This window comes from Myotis brandtii, unplaced genomic scaffold (genome assembly GCF_000412655.1).
Source record: "Myotis brandtii unplaced genomic scaffold, ASM41265v1 scaffold707, whole genome shotgun sequence".
Taxonomy (NCBI): domain Eukaryota; kingdom Metazoa; phylum Chordata; class Mammalia; order Chiroptera; family Vespertilionidae; genus Myotis; species Myotis brandtii.
This window is the reverse complement of record NW_005370773.1, coordinates 712,509-725,388: the sequence shown is the minus strand read 5'-3', so window position 1 is coordinate 725,388 and position 12,880 is coordinate 712,509. Positions and strand designations below refer to the sequence as shown.

General features: G+C 45.4%; 2 protein-coding genes across 6 annotated transcripts in view; both read left to right on the top strand.

Annotated features, from left to right (window-relative positions):
* GGA2 (golgi-associated, gamma adaptin ear containing, ARF binding protein 2) overlaps window positions 1–6,586 on the top strand; it is a 32,733-nt gene extending 26,147 nt beyond the window's left edge. For 3 of the 5 annotated variants that reach the window (XM_005882323.2, XM_014530013.1, XM_014530015.1), the window contains 3 exons: window positions 2,873–3,042; window positions 4,301–4,411; window positions 4,944–6,586. In XM_005882323.2, coding sequence (XP_005882385.1) covers window positions 2,873–3,042; window positions 4,301–4,411; window positions 4,944–5,054 — 392 coding nt within the window. In that variant the 3' untranslated portion in view covers window positions 5,055–6,586. The remainder of the gene's footprint in view (window positions 1–2,872; window positions 3,043–4,300; window positions 4,412–4,943) is intronic. The other 2 variants (XR_001359833.1, XM_005882324.2) reach the window with 2 other exon arrangements.
* A 6,004-nt stretch (window positions 6,587–12,590) lies between these two features.
* Window positions 12,591–12,880, top strand: part of COG7 (component of oligomeric golgi complex 7) — a 63,981-nt gene continuing 63,691 nt past the window's right edge. The window contains 2 exon segments of the mRNA XM_014530009.1: window positions 12,591–12,678; window positions 12,681–12,877. Coding sequence (XP_014385495.1) covers window positions 12,606–12,678; window positions 12,681–12,877 — 270 coding nt within the window. The 5' untranslated portion in view covers window positions 12,591–12,605.

The window sequence follows — 12,880 nt, the reverse complement described above, 5'->3', positions numbered from 1 at the left end:
ACAGAGAGGAAGGGAAAGGGATAGAGAGTTAGAAACATCGATGAGAGAGAAACATCGATCAGCTGCCTCCTGCACACCCCCTACTGGGGATGTGCCTGCAACCAGGTACATGCCCTCGACCAGAATCGAACCCAGGACCCTTCAGTCCGCAGGCTGACGCTCTATCCATTGAGCCAAACTGGTTAGGGCTATTTTTTATTTTTTGAGAGTGGAAAGGAGAGAGAGAGAAACATTGATGTAAGAAACATCAATTGGTTGCCTCCCATATGCACCCCAACTAGGTTCATGCTCTTGACCGGTACTCAAACCCACCACCCTTGGGTGTGTGAGCTGATACTCTAACCACTGAGAACACTGGCCAGGGCTCAATTGGATATATTCTTTTTTTTTAAAAAAAATTTGTGTGTTTTTATTTATTTATTTTAAATTTCATTGCATTTATTTTTTATTTTTATTTATTATTTTTTAAATCTTCATTTTTCAAAGTATTGCATATGTCCCCTTTTTCCCCCCAATGACCCCTTACAGCCCGCCACTGCCCCTCTTCCCCTGCCCCAGGCTGTATATACCTACCAGGTCTTTGGTTGATGACCTCACATCCACCCACCCTCCTGTCTTTCCTCTGAGATTCCACACTCTGCTCTATGCTTCCATGTCTCTGGATCTTCTCTGTTCATCAGTTTATTTTGTTAATTAGATTCCACATGTGAGTGAGATCATGTGGTAATTGTCTTTCTCTGACTGACTTAGCATAATATTCTCCAGCTCCCTCCATGCTGGATATATTCTTAAAAGTAGAAATGCTGGCCCTAGCTGGTTTGGCTCAATGGGTCCCGGTCAAGGGCACATACCTTGGTTGCAGGCTCCTCCCCAGCCCAGGCCCTGGTTGGGTCTCATGCAGGAGGCATCCAATCCATGTGTCTCTCTCATATCGATGTTTCTCTCTGTCTTTCCCTCTGTCTTCCTCTCTCCCTAAAAATCAATGGAAAAATATCCTTGGGTGAGGATTGATAAATAAATAAATAAATAAATAAATGTAGAAACCTGGGTGTAGTAGATATTTAAACATTTTTAAACTGCATTGCCAAAGCTCCCTTCTAGAAAGGTTGCCTTAACTCCATACTCAACCATGATCCCTTATAGGTATTCTCATTCTTTTGAATCTTTGGCAGTTTCATTATTAAATACTAGAGGCCCGGTGCACGGGATTCATGCACTGGTGGGGGGCATGGCCTGTGGGGATTGGCCTGATGTGGGAGTGCTGCTCATCCTGGTTAGCTGAGCGACTGTGGACCTGCCCTCTGAGTGGCTGCTCCCTGGTCCAGCATCTTCCATGGAGCCAGAGCACTCGCCCCTCCAGGGACCAGACCCGGTCAGGGCCGGGCCCAGGGACAATAGTACTGAGAGGTGGTGGAGTAGGCCTCAGTTCCGCAGCGGCCACGAACCCGCCTCTCAGCCTCCGGAGTCAGCTCTGTGAGCCTGGCGGTGGCGGTGCTGCACAGTCTGTGGGCATCCGGAGGAGGCGGCAGGAAGCAAGGAGGAGGAGCCCGGGGCGAGGAGGTGAAGATTGCAGCCTGGTTCCTGCCCATCTGCCCGGGATTCGCAGTGGGAGCAGCCACTCATCCTGGTCAGCTGAGCAGCGCTCCCACTGTGGTAGCACACTGACCACCAGGGGGCAGCTCCTGCGTTGATTGTCTGCCCCCTGGTGGTCAGTGTGTGTCATAGCGGCTGGTTGACCGGTCGTTCTGGTTGTTTTGATTGTTCCTGTTGTTCCGCTGTTTGGTCGCTGGGCTTTTATTATATAGGATTTTTTAAAACCGTATTTTTAAAAATTCTTTTATTAATATTTTAGAGAGAGAGAGAGAGAAACATTGATGTGAGAGAGAAACATCGACCAGCTGCTTCCTATTCGCCCCTTACTAGGGATTGAGCCCACAACCTGGGCATGTGCCTTGACTGGAATCGAACTGGTGACCTTTTGGTGCATGGGCCGACACTTAACCAACTGAGCCACATGGGCCAGAGCTTTTGAACCGTATTTTTATATTTGCATTTTGATAAGTGATGGTTGGCATGAGACAAGGATTCATTAAATTTTTTTTCTAGATCATTAGCCAGGTGTCTGCCATTTACTGAATATATGTTCTTAACATATTAAGTTCTCACATTTGGATCTGTTCTGCATGCTTTGTTTTATACCACTTTGCTTGAATTACTAGTTTGTACTATCTGAGTATTTGTTAATGCAAATAGCTATACCTCCCTCTCTCTCTTTTTCCTATGGTTAGTCTCATGTTTTTGTTTTTCCCCCAAAATGAGATGTAGAATCATTTCCTAGGAACATTAAAACATTCCCTTTAGGATTTCTGTTGGAATGCCATTAAACCTGTTAATTAGAAGAGATCTGCTATCTGTATAATTTTTCCAAGTTAAATATGGGGGGGCGGGGGTGTAGTCATATATAAAAGACCAGAAGAAAACATGTCCAGATGTTAGCAGTGCTTATTTCTGGGTAGAATTAAGGATGTTTATTTCATTTTTTCCATCTAAGGGTGTTTTTAAAAAAAACGTTGTTCTTTGATATCCTGTATTTTCCGTGTTCATACATTATTTTAATCATAATCATATCTCCCTTTTAAAAAGTTCTTATTTTTAAAAAACACCTGGTAATGTGCTTAGGTCGTTTGGATGGTCATAGGCATCCAACTAGAAGCCATAGTACTTGGCTTTCGGCAGTGCCGAGGCTAATCCCAGAGCTGCTCTCACCGGAGGAGCACCAGCATTCGGTGGGAATGTGCACGTCTCCTCCAGGCTTGGCTGTCTGGATATTACAGCAGCACTAACATTTCTCGGTCGGGCCCTTCTCTACCAGGCAGCCTGCCTCCGATCATTGTGTACGACCGGAACGGATTCCGAATTCTGCTCCACTTTTCCCAGACGGGGGCCCCTGGCCACCCCGAGGTGCAGGTGCTCCTGTTGACCATGATGAGCACTGCCACCCAGCCTGTCTGGGACATCATGTTTCAGGTGGCCGTGCCAAAGGTGAGCCATTCACTGGGCAGATCCTTTGAATTTGTCATTTCTGAGCACCAGATCCATTACCTATCAGTTAGGTGGAAGGATAGAATCTTCACTCAGAGTAGTTGAAGGTACCCGGCCAGAGTGGCTCAGTGGTTGAGCATTGACCTAGGAACCAGGAGGTCACAGTTCGATTCCTGGTCAGGGCACATGCCCAGGTTGCAGGCTCAATCCCCGGTGTTGGGTGTGCAGGAGGCAGCTGATCAGTGATTCTCTCATCATTGAAATCAATAAAAATATATTTTTTAAAAAAAGTAGTTAAAATGGGGGCTTTATTGGCTCATTCTATGGTGATTGCTGATGTCTGGGTGCAGGTAGGTGCTTAGAGGATTCCTTAAGAACCTGCCTCTTCCCTCTCCTGACTGCTTTCCTCTTTGGAGCCTGTTCTCGGACAGACTCCCCACGAAGCAGGAGAATGGTGCCGGCAGCTCCAGAATCACCTGGTCCTTATCTCCTGTATCTCAGAAAGACACTCTCCTATGCTGCACCTGACACTAACACACAACAATATTGAATGTGAACTGTAATCGGAACATTTATTTATGTATTTATTTATTTTTAACCTTATTTATTTATTTTTTTGGTCAGTCCTCACGAGAGGATATTTTTCCATTGATTTTTACAGAGAATGGAATGGAGGAGAGAGAGAGAAAGAGAGAGAGAGAGAGAGAGAGAGAGAGAGAGAGAGAGAGAGAAAGAAAGATAGATACATTGATGTGAGAGAGACACATCGATTGGTTGCCTCCTGCAGAGGCCCCCACCAGAGCTGGGGATCAAGCCTGCAACCAAGGTACATGCCCTTGACTGGAATCAAACCCGGGAGCCTTCAGTCCACAGGTCGACGCTCTATCCACTGAGTCAAACCAGCTAGGGCCCAAGATCCACTTTCTAATCCTCATGGCGATCATGTGGGGCACGTGTTATTGTTACTTCTGTTTTATAAATTATCATTCTAAGGTTAAATATTTACCCAAGGTGATAGAGCTAGTGAGAGCCGGAGTTGGAGTTCAACTCAAGATGTGCCCTGGCTCTGCGTGTGCCTCTCAGAAGCCAAGGACTGGCACACACGTCAGACACATTCTGTGTGTGGGTGGAACCGTCTTTTGAATCCTGTCATTAGTTGATGGGGTGCAGGTCAGGCTCTCCTGTTCACCTGACCGTCTTATTAAAGCTGTCATTTACCAGAAATGAGTTGCATGTTGACTCTCCCCCATCCTCATAGTCAATGAGAGTGAAACTGCAGCCGGCATCCAGCTCCCAGCTCCCAGCGTTCAGTCCTCTGATGCCTCCAGCCGTGATCTCTCAGATGCTGCTGCTTGACAATCCACACAAAGTATGCTCCGGTGTCCTTAACAGCAGGGAGGTGGGGCCCTGAACGGTAGGGTGGCAGCGTGGTAGGTGGAGAGAGGCCTGTTGCAGTCTTCCTCTGAAGCCTCTAAGTGGTGGGGAGTGGTGGCGGGCTGTCCCTGCTAGAGTGTGTTTTCCTTTGGGGCTTACTGAAAGAAGCCCCGTGACCAGATTGTCATGGCTGGGAACCGAGGGAGTGACAAACTCTCCTATTACATGGAGTCCTCTGAAAGGGTGAGACCTGTCTGTCGTCCTCAGCTGGTCTCTTAGCAGTGGTCCAGCTCAGGATTGCACAAGTGTGGGATGAAGGACTTGAATCCCAGGCTGTGGACCTGGCTCCCCTTGTGTTTGTAGTCCCCAGGGGTCTAGGCCAGGGTGTTCCTGTCACGGTATGAAGCCTCACGTGGCCGAGTTAACAGGCATGCACTGTTGCTTGGTGACTACTGCATGGGAAAGGCTTTTACTTCGTGCTGTTCTCTCTGCTGCTCCTCACTAATTTATCTTCTATCTTTGCCCAGGAGCCAATCCGGTTACGGTATAAGCTGACATTCAACCAGGGTGGACAGCCTTTCAGCGAAGTTGGAGAAGTGAAAGACTTTCCAGACCTGGCAGTCTTGGGTGCAGCCTAACTTTTCTCAAGACACACCCTGCCATTCAAGTGTAGGCAACGTTCCTTGTGCTGATCACAGTGACTGAGTGCAGAGTGCCAGGAGTGCTGTCCTGATGCAGGCTCCACATGCCAGTTTCTGGCTTGTTTTGTAGTGTGTGTGTGTGGGTGTGTGTGGGTGTGTGTGCACGCGTGTGCGTGCTTGCGCACGGCTGTACGGGGTTCATGGGAGGGTGGAACAGAACTTGGATATGGACAGTATGGGTAGTGCAAAAGCATTTCTGCAACCACCTGCTACGAGCATATCTGTTTCTGTATGTTTGGACACTGATCTCCCAGCCTCAGGTGGGATGTTTTATAGCCAAAGCTATTGTTCTCATGTATTACCTTTTCACTCATCCACTCTGTGCCTTGTCAGCCTTTGAAAGTCTTGTTGCTCCCAGGTTGCTGCTCTCTGGGACCTTAAAAGGGACCTAGTGGGTCTTGGGGCAGAGAGTGTCTTCTGGGGCACTCTTTCAAGAGAGACCTGTCTCCATTTCCACTAGAGAATGCTGCTGGCACGTGTTCCGGAAGATCTTCTAAATGGAATGCTTGTCGCACTGTTTTCCAGGCAAGAGGCTGCACTGACCAGAGGACCACACTGGTGGGCCAATCATGTTCTTCACCACTGTGCCTTAGACTCACCCACAGCTGGGCCTCAGGGCAGAGGGGAGTGCAGATCCCAGGCCTTATTCAGGCCGTAGGTTCCATGGGTTGTGCAGCCTGTCGGCCCTTACTCAGGACACTCATCTCCTTCCTCTGTCTTCACAGGCATGTACTCAGAGCCCTATGTGACACAGTGCCAGTCATTGTCAATTGTAGCTAGCAGGCTCCCCCTCGTCTGTTGCCTTTGCAACCCAAGATGAACTGTGAGCAAATAGATATGAAAAGAGCTTAGCAGTGATTTAAGTGGTGACTAAATACAGAAAGTCATTGAATAAATACCTGTGTAGCAAATATACTTTGTGGAGTTTTGAGTAAGTAGGAGGTGCAAAGCCCATTGCATTCAGAGAAGATCGGCCCAAAGGGAACTGGCCTCTATTGAGGATGGAAGGAAGACTTCATGAGGGATCAGGACCTCAGTCCTTCAGTGAAGACACAAGCCCCTGGGTCTGAACAGTGCTGGAAAGAGATGTGGATTTTTGTTACATTCACAGTTCAAAGGAAAATCCAGGTGTACAATTAATACTGAGCACCCACTCTGCTTGATTTACAAGTCCTGCGTGGTCTGGTTGGTGGGCGAAGAAAGCTGACCCTGCTGATGGCCTGAAGAAGGACTGAAGTCCCAGCAGCTCACCGTTGTGGGCAGGATTCTACCTCAGAAACTGCAAGGCTCTGTTTGGGGCTTTTTATCACAAAATGCGGCACTCCACAGCCTGATCTTTCACCGTCTACATCTAGTTGGAAATCTGCCAACACTGATTGGTGGGGAAAGGTGCTATAAAAGATCAAGGCATGCTAATTTTTAAGCATATGAGAAAACTCATAAAATATAAATGATTGGTGATTTCTTTATTTGGCATAATGCACATAAGGTTCATTTTAATCTAACGTTACTTTTATGCTCACATGCTCGGTATAGCTTTTATAGGCTCTAGCTATTTCACAGTCTATAGTGATAATGTCAGCCTAGGAAGAACTGCCACCAAAATGAGACTTACATCGTTCTGAGGTGAACTTGTGTGTCTGACCTTCTCTGTCTTCTGCAGTGGTGCTCTGCTTAGGTGGTGGTGGACAGAATAAGGGGTGGGGGTGATGGCGGTCCTGAATATGGCCCTGGTTTATGTTATCAGTGCCTTCTAGTTACCAAGTTCAGTGACCACTTAGCTCAATCCTTATCCTCTTATTCACTCAAGAATTTGACCAGCTACTATGAGGCAGACACTGTTGTAGGCCCTGTGGATATGGCAGCATCAGAGTTCCTACCCTTCTGCATCTTCTGTTCTAGTGGGGGGAGAAAAATCCATATTCTCTGGTGGAGGGGCCAGTATTTTCCCTGTCCTGAACTCCTGGGATCCTGCTCACTCCAGTTGTTGACCTGCCTCTGACTGTTCTACTCTGTCCCTGAAGTGGTGTTTCTCCAGGGTTTGGTCCTCAGTTCTTTTCTAAGCACTGTGGGCAGTTCACCTCTAGATGGGTCCTAGACCTCTGTCTCAAGCTTCCACCTTCTTGCTGACATCAGACCCATGTTTCAAGCCAGCAGTGGATCTCTCTATCTGGAGGTTCCACTATTGCCTCAAACTCCAAATGTTTTGAATGGAACCCAACCTCCTCCCTGTTTCCACCTATATTTTCTTTTTACTATTTGTTTTTAAATTCTCACTGGAAGATATTTTTCCATTGTTTTTAGATAGAGTGAAAGGGGGGGCGGGGGAGAGAAACATCAGTGTGAGAGAGACACATCAGTTGGTTGCCTCTCCCACGCACCCCAAATGGGACTGGGGAATGAACCCGCAACCCAGGTATGAGCCCTTGACCAGGAATGGAACTGTGACCCTTTGGTGAGTGGGCTGACACTAACCACTGAGACCCACTGGCCAGGACTAAATTTTCTATTTGAAAGCACCTATCTGAACCTCATGGACCCTTCATTCCTGCTCCATCCGTTCCACTTGGTACCCTTGTCTCGAGTCTTTATTTCTAAATACCACCACATCTTGCTCTCCCTGCATTCACACTAGTTGCCTGCCTCTCACTTCTCTGAGCCATGGTACTTGCTACCACCAGAATTCTCTAACAAATCTGGGTACTTGATCCCTTTCTGGAAAATTCTGAGTGGTTCTTAATGCCCGAAAAGCCTATGCAATCAAATTCAAGTTGCTTACACTAACATTCAGTGCCCCCCGCCACTGTGTGCCCTGCTCACTGGCATCTGCCAAAAACAGAACAGACTTTCCACAGCCACAGGTAGTTTGTCATGTTTTGATGTTTTCTGTCTCTCTGGCCACTACAGTCAACTCCTCCCCTCATCTCTTCAATGAATGGAAAATGCTGCTTCACCTGCGTCACTGAGCATCACAGGGCTATGGAGATAGTAGGTGGTGAAAGGATAAATGACTTAAGAACCAAAAGAACATTATGAGTATTACCATTAAAAAGAATGTTAAGCGAGAGAATATACAAGGTAGAAAGCGATATTCTAAAATGCAAAGTGCTGGACTAATATAGAAGACACCAGCCCAAAACCATAAAAATCTGTCAACTAGGTGTTTTGTTTTGTTTTTTAACTAAGAAAATAGTAGCATTGTGTCCTGGAATACTAGCTATGGTTTTTTGTTGTTTTTAAAGGTGCGGTTTGACACTCCCATCTGGAAAGAGTTGGAGCCAAACAAGGACAAAGCAGGGAGTGTCCTCAGATAAGATTATAGAGTTAAGGCACACTTATTTTTTTTAAATTTTCTTTATTTTTTAATCCTCACCCGAGAATATTTTTCCATTGATTTTTAGAGAGAGTGAGGAGAAAGGGAAAGACAGAAACTTGAATGTGAGAGAAACACTTTGATTGGTTGCCTCCGGCAGAAGCCCTAACCAGCCTGGGCCAGGGAGGAGCCTCTAACTGAGGTAGGTGCCCTTGACCAGAATCGAACCCGGGTCTATCCTCTGAGCCAAGCCAGCTAGGGCAAGGCACACTCAATGTCACCCAGAATGAAGTTAACTCAGCCTTTTGTACCCTCATCCAATGCAATCCCAAGTCTACCATGTTCACTCAAAGAAAACTTGCACTTAAAGTTTTCAGAGGTAGTTTTTAAAGCTGAAGAAACACTTCGGTGTTACAGGCCCCAGATACGTACATCTGCTTTTAAAGACAGGCCTTGTGCCCGCTTCGGCAGCACATATACCAAAATTGGAACGATACAGAGAAGGTTAGCATGGCCCCTGCGCAAGGATGACATGCAAATTCATGAAGTGTTCCATATTTTTTTTAAAAAGTTGGAGGTCTTCTAAAGCCCTAACAGTTTGAAATAATGAAGTCAAACCTTAGTTGTAATTCTGTTTACCTTCACTACTGCCTCTAAGTGACCATGTGACATAGGGAAAATAATTTATCCTCTTCAGAGTCCTCCCCTGTAAAGTGGATAGTAGGATTGTTTATATTTTGAAAATTAAATGAGTTAATATATGTAAAGTGACTATAACACCACATGGCACCTAGCTATTTGCTCTTAGCCTGTCCAACTGGCTTCCAGTAGAGGAGCGGACTTGCCTTGCCCATAGTTATTTAAAGTTCACCTTATAAAATAAAAGTTTGGTGAGGTGCAAATTAATACTGACACACAGGAAATGCCAAAGGTATATAGGGTAAATGTATAAAAATTGTACTTATATAACAAAGTTAAAATCATTTTAAGAGCATTAAAATGAATATAACACTTTGGAAAAAATTTAGCAAAGATACAAGACATTTACAATGTGCAACTACAAGATATTGCTGAGAGAAAGTCTAAACTAGAGGTCCTCAGGGAACTGCTCGCTAGGGGCACTCGGCAATGTGTGGAGACATCTTTGTCACAGCTTAGGAGAGGGTTGCTCGCCTCTAACGGGTAGAGGCTAAACATCGGAAAATGCATAGGACAGCTCCCACAACAAATAATTATCTGGCCCCAGATGTTAATAGCACCAAGGTTGGAAATCCTGATCTTAATAAGTGGAGAGGCATCACGGACTGGAAGACAATATTGTCAAGATGACAATTTGCAAAGTGATATATAGATTCGATATAATCCCTATTCCAGCAGCAGTTTTTGTAGAAATTGATAAGCTGGTCACACGATGTATGTGGAAATGCAAAGGATTTCAAGTAGCAAAATAATTTTTAAAAAAATAAAGTGGGAGGCCCTAGCCAGTTTGGCTCAGTGGATAGACTGTTGGCCTGCAGACTGAAGGGTCCCAGGTTCCATTCCGGCCAAGGGCACATAGCTGGGTTGCGGGCTCGATCCCCAGTAGGGGGCATGCAGGAGGCAGCTGATCAATGATTCTCATCATTGATGTTTCTATCTCTCTCCCTCTTCCTTCCTCTCTGAAATCAATAAAGAAATATATTTAAAAAAAAAAGTGGGAGGACTTACACTACTGGATTTCAAAAATTACTATAGATGACAATAATCAAAATAGCTTAGTAGTATTATAAGGACAGATAATAGAACAGAAATGAATCCCGAAACCCTAACATTTGTTACTTGATTTTTGATAAAAATCTTAAAGGCATTTTAGTGGAGAAAGGAAAGTGTTTTCAACAAAGGGTCCCAGGTTAATTGTATGTCTGCATGCACACACAAATGAACTCAGACCTTTCCCTCACACCATACACACACAAAAATGAACTCAAACCAGACCACAGACCTAAATGTAAAAGCTAAAACTTTAAGACTTCTAGAAGAAAATTTAGGAGAAATTCTTGATTTTGAGTTAGGTAAATATTTTTTCTGCTTCTTAAATATCATTTTTTAAAAGTTACGTGTCATAACTGAGGATCAAACCCACAACCTTTGCATATCAGGATGCCGCTCTAACCAACTGAGCTACCCAGCCAGAGTGAATATCTGTTTTTAAGTAAGTTTTTATTTTTTAAAATTCCAGTTGACATACAATATTATTTTCAGGTATACAACATGATTAGACATTTATATAACTTACACCCTGATAAATCTAGTACCCATCTGACATCATGCATAGTTACTACAATATTATTGACTATATTCCCTATGCTTTACATGCCCATGACTATTTTGTAATTACCCATTTGTACTTCACCTTTTTCACCCATCTCCCCACCTCTCCTTAGATACAACAACAAATAGTATGACCCATAAAAGGAAAAAAGTGATAACGGACCTTATCAAAATAAACTTGCATCTCAAAAGACACCATTAAATAGGTGAAAAGAGGCCCTGGCCCAGTAGCTCAGTTGGTTAGAGCATCATCCGGATATGCCACGGTTACTGATTTGATCCCTAGTCAGAGCACTTACAAGAAGCAACCAATGGCCCTGGCCAGCGTGGCTCAGGTGGGCATCGTCCGAGCAACAAAAAGGTTGTTGGTTGATTCCTGGCCGGGGCACATGTCTGGGTTTCGGGCTTGATCCCTGGTAGGGGACCTGCAAAAGGCAACTGATTGATGTTATGCTCTCACATTGATGTTTCTTTCTCTCAAAGATCAATAAAAATTATTTTTAAAAAGGAACCAATGAATGCAAAAATAAGTGGAACAACAAATCGATGTTTCTCTTTCCCTCTCTCTCAAATCAACCAATACCAAAAAAAAGTGGCCCTGGCCGGTGTGGAGTGTCATCCCATACAAAAAAAGGTTGCGGGTTCAATTCCTGGTCAGGGCACATACCTAGGTTGCGGGTTTTTATCTCCAGTTAGGGTGCGTTTGGGAGGCAGCCGATGACATCTCTCTCCTCCCCTTCCCCTCTAAATATAACATGCCCTTGGGTGAGGATTATACAAAATAAAAAAAGGGAAAAGACAAGTTATAAATTAGGAAAAAATATTTGCAAACCATATCTCTTTAAAAGAAATATTTTCATTGATTTTTAGAGAGGGGAAGGGAGGAGAGAGAAACATCGATTGGCTGCCTCCCATACATACTCCACCCGGCAATTGAATCTGAAACCTAGGTATGTGCCCCAACTGGGAATCAAACTGGCAGTCTTTCAGGACAGGAGACGACGCCCAACCGAGCCATACCGGCCAGGTGGCAGTTTCTTAAATTTATCTTAAATTTAGCAATTATATTCCTAGGAATCCAAGAGTAATGAAAACGTGTCCAATAAAGACATATAGTGAACGTTCATAGCAGCATTATTCATAAAAGCCTTAATGTCCATCAACTGGTGAAATGAATAAAATATGTCATAGCCACACAGTGGAATACTATTCGGCAGCATAAAGGAACAAACTACTGAGACATGGTACAACATGGACCCAACAACATGCTCAGTGAAAGAAGCAAATGCAGATCACATAGTATATGATGTATCTGAAACGCCCAGAAAGGTAAATGTGTAGAAAGCACATTAGTGGTTTCTTAGGACTGGGGATGGGGGCAGAGATGAAGTGCATGTGGGCAGCGAGGAGTGTTTTGGCCGATGGAAATGTTCTGGTGGAGATAGAACAGCTCTCTACATTTACTGAAGGTCATTTAACTGTACACTTACAATGGGTGAGCTTATGTCCTGTAAATGTATTACTCAGTAAAGCTGTTGTTAAAGTGTCCGCTGCTGGGGAGGGGAGGGGCACCTGGAGGCATTCCAGGCTTCTGAGCAGACGTGGGGCTAGATCACTTGCTCCCAGGGGCGAGCGCACCAGCTTTCCTAACTCTGGATTCAGGTCTTCAAGAGTTACCAAATGCACTCCCGGGGTTGCCCATGAGAACGGTAAGCGGCCAAGTTAGTTACAACTGCACACTAGGGTGTCTTCTCCTTTTATGTTTTTTTTTTAAAATGGATTTCAGAGAGAGGAAGGGAGAGGGAGGGAGAGAAACATCAATGATGAGAATCATCCATGGGCTGGGGACCGAGCCCCCAAGGGGCATGTGCCCTGAGGGGAATCCAACCGGAGTCCCGGGTCCACGCTGCATCACTGAGTCGCGCCGGCTGCTTTCTTTTGGTTTGTTTCCTGTGACAGGATTCTCCTGGCCTCCCAGGTCTCCTTTCTGAGGTGCCCACCTTGTTCGTTTCCCACTGGAGGAAGCAGCGACTGCGGACTTGGTGTCTCAGGGGCGACAGGTGAGTGCGGCCAGAGCGCTGCCGCGGGCCGGGAGGGAAGAGCTGTGGGCAGAAGCCGGCCACGCCCCTCTGTCCCCCGA